This window comes from Emys orbicularis, chromosome 19 (assembly GCF_028017835.1).
Source record: "Emys orbicularis isolate rEmyOrb1 chromosome 19, rEmyOrb1.hap1, whole genome shotgun sequence".
NCBI lineage: Eukaryota > Metazoa > Chordata > Testudines > Emydidae > Emys > Emys orbicularis.
In genome coordinates this window covers 4177406-4199048 of record NC_088701.1, presented here as the reverse complement: position 1 = coordinate 4199048, position 21643 = coordinate 4177406, and the positions used below count along the sequence as shown (strand labels likewise).

At 49.8% G+C, this 21643-nt stretch overlaps 1 protein-coding gene across 1 annotated transcript in view; it reads right to left on the bottom strand.

Annotated features, from left to right (window-relative positions):
• Positions 1–21643, bottom strand: part of LOC135891785 (complement C3-like) — an 84404-nt gene that overhangs the window by 16173 nt on the left and 46588 nt on the right. Inside the window, exons 25-29 of the mRNA XM_065419447.1 lie at positions 21566–21641; positions 19972–20131; positions 15469–15564; positions 9139–9289; positions 3380–3543 (exon numbers count right to left, since the gene is read on the bottom strand). Coding sequence (XP_065275519.1) covers positions 3380–3543; positions 9139–9289; positions 15469–15564; positions 19972–20131; positions 21566–21641 — 647 coding nt within the window. The remainder of the gene's footprint in view (positions 1–3379; positions 3544–9138; positions 9290–15468; positions 15565–19971; positions 20132–21565; positions 21642–21643) is intronic.

Genomic DNA, 21643 nt, shown 5'->3' with positions numbered 1-21643 from the left:
GGCCCGGTGCCGACATTGGTACTGGGGCCGTAGGTGTCTGCATCGAGGTCAACATCAACAATGGTGCAGGAGTGGGAGACGGGTTCATCAACGCCGTGAAGGCCGGTGCCGAAGTCGGAGCTGAGCACGGTGCCAGAGTCAACGACTGGGCTGGAGGCAAAGGGCAGATGCACTGCGGAAGGTGGTACGAAAGTGGTGAAGATGTTGCTGAGCGTGGGCCCTGGGTTCCTCCCTGGCCCTGGTGAAAAGCCCAGGGGGTCCAGAAGGGCCACTGAGGTGGGTTCTGCCACTGTGGAGGCCACGCCTGATGCTTTCTTCTGTCTCTACCCAACCTTACTCTACGACTTCTGCTCCTACCCGAGCAATAGGAGTCAGACTCCGACTCCAAGGTCTCAGACACTGAAGACCACGGAGGAGCTGGTCCTCGGTGCCTCAAATGTCAAGAGCTTGAGGAGCAGTAAGGCTCTCTGTTGGAGCGGGTAGGCGCCGATGGACAAGGCAAAAGGGAGCACCTCGACATCATAGCCAGCTTCCCTTTAGAGTGCACCGGAGGATGCAGCTATGTCGGTGCTGAGGGTTCCTCCCTGGCAGGCGAGAACGGTGCCATCAGGTGGACGAAGTGACGAGCAGCCTGGTACGCTTCTGGCATGGACGGGAGCTGCAGCTGCTGCGTAGGCGCCGGTGATCAAGATGGGGCCGGACTCGATGCCGCACCTGGGCAGGAGTCGACACGGCCCCAGAAGGAGATGCCGAGGAGTGGCCCGCCTGAGGTTGGACGTCTCCTGGCTTAGCTGGAGGAGAACAGTCGTCCAGCTTTTTCTTCTTTTGAGGCACCGGCAAGTGGGAGCGGTTCCTACTGTCAGATAGGCCCCATGAGTAGCCATGGCGGTGCCGAATGTCCCTGGAGGAGTCCTTCCTTGGTGCTGAACTCGCCGACGGCGCTGGGGCGCTCCGTGTTGAGGATGACGCCATAGGGGTCGGGTCTCTCGAGCCCGGGTCAGAGTGGGGGCATAGGGCTGCCTCCATGAAGATCACCTTGAGCCGCTGTTCCCTTTCTTTAAATGTTCTCTGACAGAACTCGCGGCAGATATTACAACAATCTTTCTGATGGGTATCCCCCTAGGCACCGTAGACACGACGAGTGCGGGTCACTTTTCTGCATGCGCTTGGTGCAGGCCACAGAGTTCTTGAAACCCAGGGACCGCGGCATATCATGGTGCCAGGGCCAGAGTGGGGGAGAAACCCCAATAAACACTGTACTATACTAAACGATTAACTCAAACAACACTAAGAACTAACTATATACAATGGAATAGAGAAGAAACTTGCTGAGCAAGAGCTAAGGGAAGTTCCAGCCACCGTCACTGGCAGTAAGAAGGAACTGAAGGGGTGGCTGGTCAGCAGGGCTATATATTGGGCGCCATGAGGGTGCGACTCCAGGGGGCACCCAGGCTGACCCGATGGATGCTGCTAAGGGAAAAATATTCCGGCCAACGTGCACGTGCACGCGCACACACCTGATTGGAATTGACATGAACAAGCACTCGAAGAAGAACACCAGGGTTCCACTGGGTGTCACGCAGGCAAAGGGTTATATAATAATATTACCTGGGTCCTCTGTCGTGTGATTCATCAGTAGATCTCCAAGCACTTTACAAAGCAGTACAATATCTTTATCCACATTTTACAGATGGGGAAACGGAGGCACAGGGCAGGGAAGTAACTTTCCCAGGGTCACCCAGGAAGCCAGTGGCCAAGCCAGGAATAGAACCCATGGTCAATAAATAAATCGTGCATGGTCAATTAGCTTCCCATTGCCCTTAGCTATTAACAGGGGCCAATTGTCAGCTGGACAAGGTGCAACAAGATAGTGGCTCCTTCTATGTATATGTAACCCACACACCTCCACAGGGTGTGGTGTTCTGTCCCCTCTAGTGGCACCGAGACCACTTAGTGAGAGAGATTAATGAGTTTGCTACAGCCTTAGCTAAGGGCTGTATGACTTTTAACTCATGCAGGAGAGGCTGATGCATTTAGCTCCAGAGGTCTCAAGTTCGATCCCACCCACCGACGACCAGGATCTATCGGTATTACAAGTGGGGGCTTGTCCAAGACTCAAACACAGGACCTCTTGCTAAAAGTATGAGCCTCTACTGCATAACCTAAAAGCCCTGTGTCCCTTAGCTAAGGCTGTAGCAGATACATTAATCTCTCTCTCTAAGTGGTCTCGGTGCTACTGGAGGGGACAGGCACCACACCCAGGAGGTGTGTAGGTTACATATATACAGACATCTATGCCACACACAGCACAGTGTTAGGGATAGAACACATGGCCTGTGACTCCAAAAATACAGACCACTCCCAGCAGAGCTTGTAGTGTCCATTTAGGTAGAGAAAAGACAAGCCTCAGGAGCAAGGAATGTAAAGGGGCTTCTCTACTGAGGCTGCTGGACACAGACAGACCCTATAGTTCCTAGTGGCCCCCGTACTCCAGAGAAGGGAGGGATATCTGAGGACACTCCATAGTGATCTTTATTTAGCTGTCACTAGCAGTAGGGCTTTTATCCTCTCCAGTGCCTTGTATAAGAACAGTTTAAAAAAAATCCAAAAATAATAAGTTTACAGTTCTACTCAGAGATGGATTAAACCCAAATTTATTCAGATTAGTCATGATCCACCATGGCTTTGTCATATGGACTCAGACCGTTGGTCCTACACGCCTGGTACCCTGTCTCCAGACCAATGGCCAAACAACAAACAAATGCCAGAATGAATCCAGATGTGCGTGTGTTTCTGCCCATGGGAAGAGAAGGCCCATTGACTCCTCGGGACAACTTGCTGTCTTAAACTGAAGCATGTGCTCACACCCATCACCTTGGCAGGATGCAGCCTCTAGTGAGAAGATTCAGTCATGCTCCTATGCTGATCTCTGCCTTAGGTGAACAATGGCAAAGACCTGATAGGTCACGTTGCCCATCTCCCAGGCAATGCAGGATTCATAGATTCATAGATTCTAGGACTGAAAGGGACCTCAAGAGGTCATCGAGTCCAGTCCCCTGCCCTCATGGCAGGACCAAATACTGTCTAGACCATCCCTGATAGACATTTATCTAACCTACTCTTAAATATCTCCAGAGATGGAGATTCCACAACCTCCCTGGGCAATTTATTCCAGTGTTTAACCACCCGGACAGTTAGGAACTTTTTCCTAATGTCCAACCTAAACCTCCCTTGCTAACAAGGAATTGTTCTCTTCTGGGCATTCTCCAAGGCTTTCTACAATGACTCAAGTGATCGGAATCCCATCCCTTCCGATGGGAGACCTGTCCACAAAAAACAGTCTTGGAAGGATACCCGGGATTATAAGGATCATACTCACTTGGGTAGATCCATATCCCCCGCCGTAGTAGTTCTGCTGTCTCAGCCATCTGACTATGGGACCAGTCAACTCATACTTCTTCATTTTCAGCAAGGCCAGCAAGGCGTACGAGGTGCCCTCAATGTTGAAGGTGCGGGCGTTCAGCTCTTCCCAGCGATTTCCCTCTAGGCAGCATCAAAGAAGGCGAGCTAAAGGACTCTTCCCAAGGACATCCACTCATTCTGAGCAGATCTGACTGGACCATACCATCACCTGACTCCTTCCCCAACTTTCCGCATGGAGGATCGGTAAATCGAACTGATTGTTGCCCCTTTTGGGCCGAGCAGCTACCCAGTATTTGGGGTCTTGGAGGATTGTTTCAATTAGGATGAGGAATTGGTGATAGGCCTCAGGTATTTTCTCTGGTGTAAACTGGATTGCTTACGAAAATGCACAGAAAGTCCCACTTCCCTGAGCATAAGAGAACCCAACAGCACGCAACTTCTTTGCTGAGAAATCCCCAAGTCTGCCCCTGAATTGAGTTCTAGGCCCAACAAGCAATGTCTCTCTCCTTGTTTCATAATACTTCTCCAGGCTTTCAGCTGGTTTCTGCCTCTAACGCACAGGGTGCAAAACCAACATACTAGTCCCTATGTTTGCAATCAGGGAAACCCCTCAGCCCACATGACTTAGCTCTTGACCTGCTGTGTGCCTTGGGCAGTCCTTACATTGTTTTTAGCTGTATCTACTACAGAAAGAGTCTTGATTGCTCCTTTCACTGAGTCTGAAAGAGTGCCTGGCACACCCATTAACTTGAACAAGGGCCTGGTCTGCACTTAAAACTTAGGTCGTCATAGCTGTGTCACTCAGGGCATGTGAAAAATCTACACACACACCCCCTTCCGGAGCGCTCATAGCTATGCCAAACTAACCCCTAGTGCAGACACAGCTAAGTCAATGGAAAAATGCTTCAGTTGACCTAGCTACCGTTGACCATGGGTGTGGACTCCCTACAGAGATGGAAAACCCCTTCCATGGGTGCAGTCTGCATCTACAATAGGGGGTGATACCGGCATAGCTACAGCACCGTAGTTGTGCCGCTCTAGTCCCTGCATTGTAGACACGGCCAAGGTCTGTGACCGTTTTGGGATCAAAGACCCACCTGGCACTTTTCAACATAACATTGTTATATCTAGACAACAGCTTTGTCCTGCCCTGTTTTAACTATCCCAAACAATGGAGCAAACTCCATTTTCCTGGTGAGTAATATTGTTCTATATCCTCTGAAATTCCCCTTTCCTCAGTTTCATCCAGTTACATCCTCTTGACCCACACTTTTCTCTCTCTTTCATTTCGGGTTTTACATCCTTTAAATCAGGGGTCTCAAACTCGCGGCCCACGGGCCATCTGCATCCCGTGAACCTCCCCAATGTGGCCCGCGGGACTCCAGCAGTTTTGGGGCTGGGTTTTTCCCTTGGCCCCACCTGCCGCCCCCGGGCGCTCCCCTCCCCCGGGTGATTTTAAATGGTCTGGGGGCCCAGCAGCGCAGCGGAGCTGAGCGGTGTCTGCCTACTCGCTCCATGTGTCTGCCGGCCCCGAGCACCCCTGCATCTAATGGGAAGCTGTGGGGGTGGTGCCTGGGGGCAGCAGCGTGCAGAGGCTCCCCGGCCCTCTATGCCTTGGAGCCCCAGGTAAGCACCGCACCCCCCGACCCCCTCCCAGAGCCTACACCCCCACCCCCTTCCCACCCCCCTCCAGCCCCCAAACTCTCTCCCAGAGCCTGCACCCCCTTCCCACACACCCCTCTCACCTCCAAACTCCCTCACAGAGCCTGCACCCCTCCCCACATACTCTTCCCACCCCCGAACTCCCTCACAGAGCCTGCACCCCCTTCCCACACACCCCCAGCCCCCAAACTTCCTCACAGAGCCTGCACCCCCTCCCCACATACCCCCTCCCGCTCCCAAACTCCCTCACAGAGCCTGCACCCCTCCCCACATACCCTTCCCACCCCCAAACTCCCTCAGAGCCTGAACCCCGTTCCCACACACCCCTTCCCACCCCCAAACTCCCTCACAGAGCCTGTACCCCTCCCCACATACCCCCTCCCACCCCCAAACTCCCTCACAGAGCCTGTACCCCCTTCCCACACACCTCTTCCCACCCCCAAACTCCCTCACAGAGCCTGCACCCCTCCCCACATACCCTTCCCACCCCCAAACTCCCTCACAGAGCCTGACCCCCGTTCCCACACACCCCTTCTCACCCCCAAACTCCCTCACAGAGCCTTCACCCCCTCCCCACATACCACCTCCCGCTCCCAAACTCCCTCAGAGAGCCTGCACCCCTCCCCCTCCCCCTCCTCCCTCCCAGAGTCTGCAACCCCACCCCCTCCTCCTGCATCCCTACCCCTTGCCCCAGCCCAGAGCCTGCATCCAGCACCCAAACTCCATCCCAGAGCTTGCACCCCAGACCCCCTCCCCCACTCAAACTCCCTCCTGGAGCCTGCACCCCAATCCCCTACCCCAGACCTCCTCCCCCACCCAAACTCCCTCCCAGACCCTTAGGCAGGTAGGGGTGGAGTTTTGGGGGGCGGGTTCTGGGCGGCATGAGTGACATTATTGGCCCACTGGGAGGATTTGAGGACTGGCACTGGCCCTAGGGTAAATTGAGTTTGAGACCCCTGCTTTAGATATACGTACAGGGCTCTCCGATTCCTCCTGAGGACAAGTAATACCATATATCTCTGCCACATCCAGAGCTCAGACACATGGGTGTAAATCTGGAGTAACTCCACTCAACCCAGGAGAGTTACTCTAGATTTACACCCAGCCCAATCAAGCTCATAGATTCATAGACTTTAAGGTCAGAAGGGACCATTATGATCTTCTAGTCTGATCTCCTGCACAACGCAGGCCACAGAATCTCACCTACCCACGCCTGTAACAAACCCCTGACCTATGTCTGAGCTATTGAAGTCCTCAACTTGTGGTGCAGAGAATCCTCCAGCAAGTGATCAGTGCCCCACGCTGCAGAGGAAGGTGAAAACCCCCCAGGGCCGCTGCCAATCTGCCCTGGAAGAAAATTCCTTCCCGACCCCAAATATGGCGATCAGCTAAACCCTGAGCTTGTGGGCAAGACTCACCAGCCAGACACCCAGGAAAGAATTCTCTGTAGTAACTCAGATCCCACCCTATCTAGTGTCCCATCACAGGCCATTGGGCATATTTACCGCTAATAGTCAAAGATCAATTAATTGCCAAAATTAGGCCATCCCATCATACCATCCCTTCCATAAACTTATCAAGCTTAGTCTTGAAGCCAGATATGTCTTTTGACCCCACTGCTCCCCTTGGAAGGCTGTTCCAGAACTTCACTCCTCTGATGGTTAGAAACCTTCATCTAATTTCAAGTCTAAACTTCCTGATGGCCAGTTTATATCCACTTGTTCTTGTGTCCACATTGGTACTGAGGTTAAATAATTCCTCTCCCTCCTTGGTATTTATCCCTCTGATGTATTTATATAGAGCAATCATATCTCCCCTCAGCCTTCTTTTGGTTGGGCTAAACAAGCCAAGCTCTTTGAGTCTCCTTTCATAAGACAGGTTTTCCATTCCTCAAATCATCCTAGTAGCCCTTCTGTGTACCTGTTCCAGTTTGAATTCATCCTTCTTAAACATGGGAGACCAGAACTGCACACAATATTCCAGATGAGGTCTCACCAGTGCCTTGTATAATGGTACTAACACCTCCTTATCTCTACTGGAAATACCTCGCCTGATGCATCCCAAGACCGCATTAGCTTTTTTCACAGCCATATCACATTGGCGGCTCATAGTCATCCTGTGATCAACCAATACTCCGAGGTCCTTCTCCTCCTCTGTTACTTCCAAGTGATGCGTCCCCAGTTTATAACAAAAATTCTTGTTATTAATCCCTAAATGCATGACCTTGCACTTTTCACTATTAAATTTCATCCTATTACTATTACTCCAGTTTACAAGGTCATTCAGATCTTCCTGTATGATATCCCTGTCCTTCTCTGTATTGGCAATACCTCCCAGCTTCATGTCATTCGCAAACTTTATTAGCACATTCCCACTTTTTGTGCCAAGGTCAGTAATAAAAAGATTAAATAAGATTGGTCCCAAAACCGATCCCTGAGGAACTCCACTAGTAACCTCCTTCCAGCCTGACAGTTCACTTTTCAGTATGACCCATTGTAGTCTCCCCTTTAACCAATTCCTTATCCACCTTTCAATTTTCATATTGATCCCCATCTTTTCCAATTTAGCTAATAATTCCCCATGTGGAACTGTATCAAATGCCTTACTGAAATTGAGGTAAATTAGATCCACTGTGTTTCCCTTTGTCTAAAAAATCTGTTACCTTCTCAAAGAAGGAGATCAGGTTGGTTTGGCACGATCTACCTTTTGTAAAACCATATTGTATTTTGTCCCAATTACCATTGACCATAATGTCCTTAACTACTTTCTCCTTCAAAAAATTTTCCAAGACCTTGCATACTACAGATGTCAAACCAACAGGCCTGTAGTTACCCAGATCACTTTTCCCCCCCAATTTAGTCCCATTAAGCTGTTCGAGTTTGGCTGTGGTAATATCTATCTCCATATCCTCATTCCCATTTGTCATCCTACCATTATCCCTAAGCTCCTGATTAGCCTCATTAAAGACTGAGGCAAAGTATTTGTTTAGATATTGGGCCATGCCTAGATTATCCTTAACCTCCACTCTATCCTCAGTGTTTAGCGGTCCCACTTCTTCTTTCTTTGTTTTCTTCCTATTTATATGGCTATAGAACCTTTTACTATTGGTTTTAATTCCCTTTGCAAGGTCCAACTCTACATGGCTTTTGGCCTTTCTCACTTTATCCCTACATGTTCTGACCTCAATAAAGTAGCTTTCCTTGCTGATCCCTCCCATCTTCCACTCCGTGTAGGCTTTCTGCTTTTTCTTAATCACCTCTCTGAGATACTTGCTCATCCAGCTTGGTCTACAACTCCTGCCTATGAGTTTTTTCCCCTTTCTTGGGATGCAGGCTTCTGATAGTTTCTGCTACCTTGACTTGAAGTAAATCCCGGCCTCCTCCACCTTTAGATCCACAAGTTCTTCAGTCCAATCCACTTCCCTAACTAATTTCCTTATTTTTTTTAAGTTAGCCCTTTTGAAATCAAAAACCCTAGTCACAGATCTATTTTTGTTTATCCTTCCATTTAGTTTGAACTGAATGAGCTCATGATCACTCGAACCAAGGTTGTCCCCTACAACCATTTCTTCTATGAGGTCCTCACTACTCACCAAAACCAAATCTAAAATGGCATCCCCTCTTGTTGGTTCAGCAACTACTTGGTGAAGGAATCCATCAGCTATCGCATCCAAGAAAATCTGAGCCCTATTACTACTAGCACTTGTCCTCCAGTCTATATCTGGGAAGTTAAAGTCTTGATCACACAATTCCCATTAGTATTTACTTCATTAAAAGCATTAAAGAGGTCTCTATCCATATCCAAGTCGGATCCTGGCGGTCTGTAGCACACCCCAAGCACTATCCCAAGGGAGGCTCTAGTAGCTTTCTTCCCCAATGTGATTTTTGCCCAGACAGACTCTAAAAGCTCAAATCTGGTCAAAAGGAACAAATCTATGCCTGTGATTCATTCCTCATAAGTTACTCCCTCTCCAACCTCCTTTGCTTCTCTTCCCTGAACCCCATCCTGACTTGGCCACATCTTTTCAGTACTTGATAAGATGCCCTCATTTACCTGTCGAAGCTCTCATGAGCGTCTTCTCGGTGTTCAGTGTCCCCACCATCGCTAAGGCATAGGACGCAAGAGCCACAGTGTAAGGTCTGGCTAAAGACTGGTACCTTTGGGCTAAGTAGTCAGCGGCTTTGCTGATGCTGCCTTCGAAACTCTACGAGGTGACAAAGAAAACAAAAGAAAATCAAACTCGTGAGTTAGGCTGAGGTTTTGGGTGGTGTTAATGTAACACCGACAGACGCTGGTCGTCGGCAGGCAGGATCAAACCTGGGACCTGCGGAGCTAAATGCATGAACTAAAAGCCCTAAGGCTCTAGAGCAGACTCATGAATCTCTCTCTAAGTATCGGGGGTAGCCGTGTTAGTCTGTATCTACAAAAACAACAAGGAGTCTGGTGGCACCTTAAAGACTAACCGATTTATTTGGGCATAAGCTTTCGTGGGTAAAAGCCTCACTTCTTCAGATGCATAGAGTGAAAGTTACAGATGCAGGCATTATATACTTACACATGGAGAGCAGGGAGTTACTTCGCAAGTGGAGAACCAGTGTTGACAGGGCCAATTCAATCAGGGTGGATAGTCCACTCCCAATAATAGATGAGGAGGTGTCAATTCCAGGAGCGGAAAAGCTGTTTCTGTAATGAGCCAGCCACTCCCAGTCCCTATTCAAACCCAGATTAATGGTGTTAAATTTGCAAATGAATTTTAGTTCTGCTGTTTCTCTTTGAAGTCTGTTTCTGAAGTTTTTTTGTTCAATGATAGTAACTTTTAAATCTGTAATAGAATGACTAGGGAGACTGAAGTGTTCACTTACTGGCTTTTGTATGTTACCATTCCTGATGTCCGATTTGTGTCCATTTATTCTTTTGTGGAGGGACTGTCCGGTTTGGCCAATGTACATGGCAGAGGGGCATTGCTGGCACATGATGGCATATATAACATTAGTAGATGTGCAGGTGAATGAGCCCTTGATGGTGTGGCTGATGTGGTTGGATCCTCTGATGGTGTCACCAGAGTAGATATGGGGACAGAGTAGGCAATGAGGTTTGTACAGGGATTGGTTCCTGGGTTGGTGTTTCTGTGGTGTGGTGTGTAGTTGCTGGTGAGTATTTGCTTCAGGTTGGGGGGTTGTCTGTAAGCGAGGACTGGCCTGCCTCCCAAGGTCTGTGAGAGTGAGGGATCATTTTCCAGGATAGGTTGTAGATTGTGGATAATGCACTGGAGAGGTTTTAGCTGGGGGCTGTATGTGATGGCCAGTGGTGTTCTGTTATTGTCCTTGTTGGGCCTGTCCTGTAGTGGGTGATTTCTGGGTACCCATCTTGCTCTGTCAATCTGTTTCCTCACTTCCCCAGGTGGGTATTGTAGTTTTAAGAATGCTTGATAAAGATCTTGTAGGTGTTTGTCTCTGTCTGAGGGGTTGGAGCAAATTCGGTTGTATCTTAGGGCTTGGCTGTAGACAATGGATTGTGTGATGTGCCTTGGATGGAAGCTGGAGGCATGTAGGTACGTATAGCGGTCAGTAGGTTTCCGGTATAGGGTGGTGTTTATGTGACCATCACTTATTTGCACTGTAGTGTCCAGGAAGTGGATCTCTTGTGTGGACTGGTCCAGGCTGAGGTTGATGGTGGGGTGGAAATTGTTGAAGTCCAGATGGAATTCTTCAAGGGCCTCCTTTCCGTGGGTCCATATGATGAAGATGTCATCAATGTAGCGCAAGTAGAGGAGGGGCACTAGGGGACGAGAGCTGAGGAAGCGTTTTTCTAAGTCAGCCATAAAAATGTTGGCATACTGTGGGGCCATGCGGGTACCCATAGCAGTGCCACTGACTTGAAGGTATAAGTTGTCCCCAAATCTGAAGTGGTTGTGGGTGAGGACAAAGTCACAAAGCTCAGCCACCAGGCGTGCTGTGGCCTCATCAGGGATACTGTTCCTGACAGCTTGTAGTCCATCCTCATGTGGAATATTGGTGTAAAGTGCTTCTACATCCATGGTGGCCAGGATGGTGTTTTCAGGAAGAACACCAATGCATTGTAGTTTCCTCAGGAAGTCGGTGGTGTCTCGAAGGTAGCTGTGAGTGCTGGTAGTGTAGGGTCTGAGGAGAGAGTCCAAACAGCCAGATAATCCTGCTGTAAGAGTGCCAATGCCTGAGATGATGGGGCGTCCAGGGTTTCCGGGTTTATGGATCTTGGGTAGCAGATAGAATACCCCTGGTCGGAGTTCTGGGGTTGTGTCCATGTAGATTTGTTCCCGTACTGTAGCCGGGAATTTCTTGAGCAGATGGTGTAGTTTCTTTTGGTATTCCTCAGTGGGATCAGAGGATAGTGGCCTGTACAATGTGGTCTTGGAGAGTTGCCTGGCAGCCTCCTGTTCATAATCTGACCTGTTCATTATGACTACAGCACCTCCTTTGTCAGCCCCTTTGATGATAATGTCAGAGTTGTTTCTGAGGCTGTGGATGGCATTGCATTCTGTATGGCTGAGGTTATGGGACAAGTGATGTTGTTTGTCCACAATTTCAGCCTGTGCACGTCTGCGGAAGCACTCTATGTAGAGGTCCAGTCTGTCATTTCGACCGTTTCGACTCTCTAAGTGGTCTCAGTGCTACTAGATGGGACAGAACACCACACCAGGAGCTGTGTGGGTTACATTAAGACATTATGAATTCATGTGGCTTCCAGCTTTATTTAATTTCACAGTGAATTTTGTGCTGGTGAAAGATGGAGGAGGTAGGAAGGCATGGAAGTGAGATATTTGAAGGCGGCGAAAGGGGACATTCCTGGAGAGGCTGAGGGAACTGGGATTGTTTAGTCTGCAGAAGAGAAGAATGAGGGGGGATTTGATAGCTGCTTTCAACTACCTGAAAGGGGGTTCCAAAGAGGATGGATTTAGACTGTTCTCGGTGGTACTAGATGACAGAACAAGGAGTAATGGTCTCAAGTTGCAGTGGGGGAGGTTTAGGTTGGATATTAGGAAAAACTTTTTCACTAGGAGGGTGGTGAAGCACTGGAATTGGTTACCTAGGGAGGTGGTGGAATCTCCTTCCTTAGAGGTTTTTAAAGTCAGGCTTGACAGAGCCCTGGCTGGGATGATTTAGTTGGGAATTGGTCCTGCTTTGAGCAGAGGGTTGGACTAGATGACCTCCTGAGGTCCCTTCCAACCCTGATATTCTATGAGTCTATGAGTCACATGCAGAATGTCATCAGGAGTGAGACCAAAGTCTCTGGCAGGGCCGGCCCTAGCCCAAATGGCGCCCCAGAGCGTCTTTGGCCATCCCCCCCTCTATCTGTTAAATTTTTGAATAACTTATTTTCTATTGCATTTGTAGCCCATTTCACCACTTTGATGCACGATTCGCATGCATGATTTATCCCTGTCATATAAGATGATACATTTGCAGGCTAGGAGCTGTAAATCTGCATTTATTCATGCCATATATAAGCAAATAAAAAAAAACATTTGTTTCCTCTAAGCTTATAGAAACAAAGCTTATAGGTCCAGAACATTCTAGGAGGTTAGTGAGAAATGAATCCACATACAGAATACCGGAAACGTTTTACTTCAAACATTCGATTTCCCCTTTTGTCTCTAACAACAAAAACAGCACCCCGAGCCCAGCACCACCAGCCCAAATCCAGCACCCAAGGTGGTTGCCTGGATTGCCTGCCCCCAAAATCTGGCCCTGGTCTGTGGTATATGAGAGAAGCTGCAAGAGAGGAGGATGAGATGATGTGGTGGGCACATACAAAGGGGATGAAGAGAATCATAGGCGCCGACTCTGTGGGTGCTCTGCGGCTCAAGCACCCATGGAAAAAAATAGGGGGTGCTCAGCACCCACCAGGCACAGTGGTTCTGCCCCGGCTGGCAGCCGATCAGCTGTTTAGCAGGTCCCTGGAGCTGGCCACTGATCAGCAAGCGGCTGGTGGGAAGCTCTCAGGGGAGGGGACGGAGAAGAGGGAGCGGCGGGCTGGCAGGGATTGGGAGGAGCGGGGTCAGGAAGAGGTGGAGCAAGGGCGGGGAAGGTGTGAAGTGGGGATGGGGCCTCAGGGCAGAGCGGGGATGGAGCACTCACCGGGAAAAACAAAAGTCAGCGCTTGTGAAGGGAATCCTGTTAGGGAGGCATTTGAGAGTAACGTTTACAGGCAGAAAACAAGAGGATGGCCAAAAAAATAGTGGACAGAAAGTGTACAGGAGGACAAAGCGCATATGGAGCAAATGTAGGACTGGCAAGCCTGAAGAAGAAAGATGGAGGCAATTCTGGAGGAGGATGTCCTCTGTTTAGCCCCACGAACGGTAGTGGCCGAGCAAGCCTCCGCGCGATGAGAGGGTAGTGTCGTCCCCCTGTCCCGGTTTTACCGGGTCCTAGGATCTAATAATACCAAGCTCTTATATAACACTTCTCCTCAGCAGATCTCCAAGCGCTTTATAAAGGAGGTCAGTCTTGTTAGCCCCATATTACAGAAAGAGAAACTGAGGTAAAGAGCAAGAAAATTATTTGCCTGAGGTCCCCCAGCAGGTATGGGATGAGAACACAAGTCTCCTGAAGCCTAGTCCAGGGTGCTAGCCACTAGGCCACTCTGTCTTCACCCTTTGGCTGATTGCCTCTCTCCTCATGCTGTATTGCTACAGCTGCAGTCAGCGGGCTTCTCTTCACTATAAAAGAGAGGGGGCAGCTGCCAGGCTGTTCTCTACAAGGGCTCCAAGACTCTGGAAGTTGTTCCCCAGCCTGGCCTGAAATAGTTCAAATGTGGTGACCTGAGCATGCTGCAAAAGACACCTCTTTGATAGGGTCCTTGGAGAGGGCTGAGGGTTTGCTTCTCCTAAAGATGAAGGGGTAGAAAGGAGGTTCGGTTGCTGTCTGGCCAGTTGAGGTCCTACTGAAATGATCACTTTAACCCTGGGGGATGTAACTGTGTGGTTAATGACATGGCAGGGTGCTAGAGCAGGGGTGGGCAAACTTTTTGGCCTGAGGGCCACATCTGGGTATGGGAAATTGTATGGTGGGCCACGAATGCTCACTAAATTGGGGGTTGGGGTGTGGGATGGGGTGAGGGCTCCAGCTGGGGGTTTGGGCTCTGGGGTGGGCCCAGAAATGAGATGTTCAGGGTACAGGAGGCTCTGGGCTGGGGCAGGGGGTTGGGGTACGGGGGGGGGGGGGGGTTGAGGGCTCTGGGGATGAGAGGTTTGCGGTGTAGGAAGATGCTCTGGGCTGGGACCGAGGGGTTCGGAGGGCATGAGGGGGATTAGGGCTGGGGCAGGGGGCTGGGTTCCGGGAGGGGGGCAGGGATGCAGGCTCTGAGTAGCGCTAACCTCAAGCAGCTCCTAGAAGCAGTGGCATGTCCCCGCTCCAGCTCCTATGCGGCGGCACGGCCAGGCAGCTCAGATGCGGCTCCCGTAAGCAGCAGCATGTCCCCACTCCGGCTCCTACGTGGAGGCGCAGTGCCAGCCAGGAGAGAGCTGCAGGGGCGACGCCTGTGGACAGGGCAGCGTGCGGAGCTTCTGGCTGCCCCTACATGCAGGAACAAGAGTGGGGACTTGTCACTGCTTCCGGGAGCCGTGCGGAGCAGACCCTGACCCTGCTCCCTGGCAGGAGCTCGAGGGCCAGATTAAAATGTCTGACGGGCCGGATGCGGCCCGCAGGACGTAGTTTGCCCACACTGTGCTAGAGCATTGCACATGCATCTTTTAAAAATTATTTAAAATCTAAATAAGTAAATCAATGTCCCGTAACTAATCCCCTGACCCGTCCAGTTCCGCTTAATATTCCTGCATGCTTAGATTGCAAACTTTCTGGAGCAGAGACTGTCTTCTGGTTCTGTGTTTGTACAGTACCTGGCACAACGGGATCTCTGGTCATGGACTGCGGCTCCAAGGGGCTACCTCAATATAATAACAGGAAACTTAAACCCGCCCAGTTTGTAATCCTGAAAGCCTTGTATTCTGATAGTCTCTCCTTTTGTACATGGAGAAGCCAATAAACCATAGCATAAAGCCAAACCCAAATAAGGACTCATTGCTTCTTTCCAATGTATGAAGATGGTCTCTACATTATTTTAATTTGTTTTCCTCTGCTTGGTTTTTTATATGATAAATATCCAAGCCCAGCTTCTCTCATTTTCCTGGCAGACTCTTGCAAGATCGTTGGAGGACTCCGAAGGCTGCGTCCCAGACATTCGAGACCTGAGTTCCTCAACAGGTGTGCGAGGAGAGAAGACTATCTGGCAACGCCACTAACTCCTTCCCCAGTAAATTCCACGTGCCACTGTTCATAGGGGATGGAAAGATGGGCAAACCTGGGTATGAACTTAGAAGTGAATCTACGGTGCAGAGATACTCACGTTGACTTGATCCTTGCAGATGTCCTTGGCCTCCTCCAAGGCAATCAGCACAAAAGCCGTTAAAGAGACATCAGGCTCAGCACCCTTGTACCCTCCCTAAAGGGGAGCAAAGGACAGATTTGGGATAAGAAAGTCCCCCGCGTACCATGAAAAGAAAGAATTAATCCCAGGCCCTCAGCATTGGAAATTATAACAGAACACATGCTTCCTAGAAAGGTACCCAAGAATGGACTCTCAGTCATGGTTAGACCTATCGCTGAACCTCCTTTTGGCTAATGAACACCTGTCGTGCAATGGGCCAGGTTCTGATCTCAGTTACTCCTTTGTCAGTGTGGAGGAACTCCATCCAAGTCAATAGAGACGCTTCGTATTAAACCAGCGTGAGAGAATTTAGCTCACCAGGCCGGTGCTCAGGTCCTGCCACTAGCTCCCAGGCAGCTTCCCGTGTGTTAATGGATTGAGCCCCAGCGATATCAAAGACCAAACTTTGGCCTGTGAAGCACCAAGACAGCTGCGCTCCTCTGACACAATGCAAATCACTAAGCCCAGGACGAAGCACATGAGAGGTGAGGACAAGGCATTCTCAGTTGAGGGCAGCTGGCTGGGGAACCAATGCCCAGGGGAGATCAAGCCAGGCCAGAGCCTAAGTGTCTTTAGTAAACGCTGCAAAACTATCCCCTTTGGAGACGTCTCTCCACCACCAGAACAACACTCACAGCACTAACCCCACCCCCTTCTATCTAATAAACCCTGACACAGACACCCCCTTCTACCCTAAACCCTAACACTGAGACCCCTTAAACCTAGATACTGACAGCCCTAAACCCCAACACCCCTAAACCCCAAGGGTACTGGAACAATTTTTATAGTGGGGGTGCTGAGAGCCATTGAACCAAACTGTAACCCTGTATATCGGGGTGGCCAACCTGAGCCTGAGAAGGAGCCAGAATTTACCAATATACATTGCCAAAGAGCCACAGTATTATGTAATGATTATATACGTATATGTATATGTGTGTATATATATATATATATATATATACATACACACACAATCATTATATAATTTGATAATGTATATTTATTCTGCATTTATAATATATAGTTAACGATAATAACAATAACTTGTCTTAACGTTTTACTTAGTGGGACTTCTGGCAATCTTTGCTTTCAACAATTCCCTTGAAGTCTGGTTTGTGTTCAGTTGTGTTCACACGCAGCAGTTCTCTTAAGTGGCTGTCTGTCAAAATGGATTGGTGCTTGGTTTTCACATGTTTGAGTGTTGAGAAAAGAGACTCACAAAGATAGGTCGAGGCAAACATTGAGATTAATTTTAGGGCTGCACCTCTGATGTTGGAGTATTTATCCTTTGGTACAGATTTCCAGAAAGTAAGGGTCCCCTCTGTCTTCTAAACAGATTTCAATCTGTCATCTTCTAAAAGTTCTATTATTTCCATCTGGGATGTTGCTTCGTCAGTAACTTCAACACTAAAAGGGTCAAGCAGAAAACTGATTTGAGGTCTTTTCTGCTGCAAATCTTGAAATCTTTCCTCAAAACTGTCCTTAAGATCTTTAATCATGCTCACATATCTAGTTGTGCTCCATTTTAGGGGTTCTGCTGCATCTTCTTTTGCTCTGTCTGGAAGTTGTGACATTGAGGGAAAGTGTGTCAGCTCTCCCTCAAGCATTTGTCTGTGAAACAACTGCAGTTTGTTCATGAACGCAAGTACACTTTGCACTAGATGAGACAGCAACCGGAATTTTCCTTCTAAGTCCATGTTTAGTTTATCCAAATTCAGCAGCATGTCTGCAAGAAATGCCAAGTCTAGAACCCACCCAGGAGCTGCAAGCTCAGGGTGTATTCTTTGATTCTCCTCCATAAACAATTTTACTGGTTCCAGGAGCTCGAAAAAACGGGAAATAACTTTACCTCTTGAGAGCCATCGAACTGCGCAGTGAAATGGCAAATCAGCAGGGAAATTGTCTTCATCCAGTTCTTCGATTAGATTTTGAAATTGTCTGTGATTGAATGCATTTGAGCAAATGAAATTCACAATGTGCAAGACTGGTTTCATGACGTGATGAAATTTGAGATTTTTAGATACCAGTTGCTCCCAATGAATAATACAGTGAAATATCCAAAATTCGGGAAAGCTCTCGTCAGACTTACAAAGCCCTACTAATCCATTCACAGATCCCCACATGGATGGAGACCCATCTGTTGCAATGGCAGTGAACTTCTGTAAAGAGAAGTGGTGTTTCACAGCTAACAACATCAATGCCTTCTTTAGATCTCGTCCATGAGTTCTGTCCTTTAGTGGGACGATATCCAGGAGGAGTTCTTCCCTTACAACACAGTCGTCAAACACAGTCCGGACAAATACCGATAATTGAGGTTTATCCTGTACATCGCACGACTCATCCAAAGCGATGCTCAAAAACTCACACTGCTGAAGTTGCAAGTGCAGTTGCAACTCGATGACACTGTTCAGGTCGGAGATTCTGTGTTCTATTGTGTGGTGTGAAAGCTGCAGGGCAGAAATTTTCTCCTGTAGATTCTCATTCTCTGGTGACAGGATTGAAATCACATCAGTGAGGCACATTTTTATAAACTCGCCTTCAGAGTAGGGCTTTTTTGCACGGGCTATGTGCCAGGCCACATAATAGGAGGCTAACGTTACAGTCTGCGATCGGTTGGCAAATCCAGTGAAGAACTGGGCTTCTGCATCTGTTTGTTTTTTCAAAATGTTCAGTTTTCAGAACCTTGTGGGAATTCTTGATCCATACGTACATGGCTAGAAGCGAAATGACGCTGCAAGTTTGAAGATTTGAACTGAGAGAGACACGTCTGGCAAAGAAGACACATGGCCTTACCATTACGTTCAATGAAAAAGTACTTATGCTCCCACTCCTGCTGGAAGCCTTGATTTTCATCTGTGTATTTTCTTTTCCGTTTGCACTTGCCTTCCATTGTTAGATAGTGTAAGAAAAATGTTGATTAAATATTTCCACAGCAGCTAGTAGTCGCTGTGTACTTTATTGAAGGAGACCAGGCTCCAGCCAGGGGTTGCTGGACACCTGGCTCTGCCCCAGGCCCCGCCTCCCACTCCACCCCTTTCACCAAGTCCCCACCCCCACCCTGCCCCTTCCTGCTCCTGCCCCACCCCCGCCTCTTCCTGCCCCATTCCACCTCCTCCCCCAGTGAGCCGTGTCCTTGCCCCCTCTCTCTCCCAGAGCCTCCTGGTGCGAAACAGGGGCAGCAGGCCAGGGGACAGAGGAGGAGGAGGGGGGGAGGCTGCACACCGGGTCCTCGCTCCTCCCTCCCCCAGCATCTCCTGCTGCGATCAGCTGTTTCTCGGCGTTGAGGCGGCTCAGGGAGGGAGAAGGAGGAGCGAGGACGCGGCACCCAGCCCCCGTCCCTCCCCCCCGAGCCGCCTCAACACCGTGAAACAGCTGATCGCGGCAGGAGGGGATGAGGGAGGGAGGGGGGCTGGGTGCTCCTTGCTCCTCCCCCTCCCTCCCAGAGCCGCAATGCTGCGAAACTGCTGATTGCAGTGGCGGGCGGGCAGGAGGGGCAGGCGCTGATGAGAGGGCGCTGGCAGGCGGGAGGGGTGGGGGACTAATAGGGCTGCTGGTGGGTGCTGAGCACCCACCATTTTTTTCCCAGAGTTGGCTCCTGGCAGGAGCTGCATATTTTCTTCTGAAGAGCCGCATGCGGTTCCAGAGCTGCCGGTTGGCCACCGCTGCTGTATATAATGGAAACCACTTCAAGCCAGGGGTTGTTGCAGCACCCCCATGCACCCCTAGTTCCAGCACCTCTGCTAAACCCTGACACCCCCTTCAACTCCTAAACCCTAATACTGAGACCCCTAAACCCACCACTAACACCCCTAAAACCTAGCACCAAGGCCCCCTAAATCCTGATACCGACAACCCCTTCTACACCTTAAACCCTGACACTGAAACCCCCAAACCTTGACTCTGACAACCCCTTCTACCCTAAACCCTAACACTGACACCCCAAAAGCCTGACACTGACACCCCCAAAAGCCTGATACTGACACCCCCTTTTACCTAATAAGCCCTAACACTGACACACCCTAAATCCTGGCACCCATAAATCCCAACCCTGACACCCCTAGCTCCAACAATGACCCCCCCTTCCACTCCTAAACCCCGAACAACAACAAAACCAAAAATGATCTACCCCCAACAGAATGTTTACCCCCAACAGGGGAGAAGTGTTAAGACTCCATGAAGTCCACTAAGGACTACATAGATACAATCTGGCCCACTGGGCCTGAATCTCCATTCACTGCTGCCCATGTAACTGCACTGGATTGTTCCACTGATGCGAGAGCGAGAGAGAGGAGATCAGTCTGCGTGAGCACAGACTTTGGGATGTAGCCCAGTAACACGTCCCTTTGAATTATGAACCAACAAGTTGCTGTGATGATTGAGGTGGGTAGTGATTGGTGTGTAAAAGTCAAAGGAAACACATACAACCATCTCTCCATGGATTACAGGGGCATCTTCTTGGAAGACCCCATCCAGTTTCTGCTTTTCCAGGATCAGCCATTTCACCGCCCCGCAGATAACTTGGTTTTCAATGGGCACCAGTTTCTTAGCCATGGCAAAGACCTTCGCCACATAGGCCGTCAGCCTGAGGGCAGAATCAATCACATCGTGGTCACTCCTGCCTTCCTGGAATTGCCCTCAGTGTGAAAGCTGGACCGTCTGCACTCAGGTATGAGTTGAGACGATTCACAGCACTAAATGGAGTGAGGTTCATGTGAGTCAGTTTATGGTAACCTGAGTGAGCATGGAGCTAGGGAAAATGTCACCGCTTGTCCGGGAAAGCGCATCCAGACACTGCTCCCTATTATGGCTGGCTCTACTTGAGATGTGCCGAGCTCTCGCCACCTGCAGTGGTATGACCAGGATGGTGGGGTTGGGGGCCCGCTGTGGACAGCTGGCCACTGGGAACTGGACTGGAGAGTCATCAAACTCAACTTCACACAAGCCAGTGAACAGCCGTCAAGATGGTAACGGTTAGTCTGAGCCAGCGACAAACTAGCCACCTAAAAGTGAAAGGACCTGGAGTTCATTACTAAGACTGTGAATCTGTCATGGAGGTCGTGGAAGTCACAGATTCCGTGAAGTTCCATGACTTCCACAGATGCAGCGGCTGGTGTGGCTGGCCCAGGGGACCGCCCAAGCATCAGTCCCGGGGGCATCCCTGGGTACCCCCTGAGCAGCAGCAGTCCCAGGGGCCACCCTGGGGGTTGTCTGAGCAGCGGCTGGAGCAGCAGCCAGGGGGCAGCCCCGGAGGCTGTCGGAGAGCAGTCCCCAGGGGCCTTGGAACAGCGGGCGGCCGGATGCAGTCAGCCCCCACCGCCGGAGCAGGAGCCAGCTGTCAGCCCCCGGGAATCCCCCAGTGCAACGGCACCCCGGGGACCCCCAGAGCAGCAGCACCCCGGGGACCCCCCGAGCAGCAGCACCCCGGGGACCCCCCGAGCAGCAGCACCCTAGGAGCAGCTAAGAATTAGTCAGGGGTGTGACACCCTGACGGGGTATTTTTAGTAAAAGTCATGGACAGGTCATGGGCTGTGAATTTTTGTTTATTGCCCGTGGCCTGTCCATGACTTTTACTAAAAATACCCATGACTAAATCTTCACTTTATTCGTTCCCAATCCCTCAAGCCCTCCGCTCGCCCACACTGAACTGTCACTGAAATCACTGAGGGCCACATTTACAAGGTATTTAGGCACCTAAAGATGCAAATAGGCACCTAACGGGATTTACCAAAGTGCCTAAGTGAGTTAGACACCCAACTCCCATTGACTTTCAAAGGGAATTAAGCCCCTACTGTGCTTAGGTGATTTTGTAAAACCTGCCAGGTGCCTGTCTCATCTTTGGGTATCTTTCCATTGCCATCTGTGGGAGTTGGATTGGGTATTTTTTTCCCATTGTGTGTGTTGACCTTTGCCCTCTGGTTTTGGGCTGGAGACTGACTTGCTCTGGCTCACATATTGCATGTGTAGGGTCAGGCTAACGCTGATCAAGAGGGTGCATTAGAAAACCCACTGTCCTCACCAAGTGCTTGATGGCCGGTCTTTGAAAGCAGCGTATGAGAAGTCGGGTTTTTTGTAAACCATCTGCTGCATGTAACCT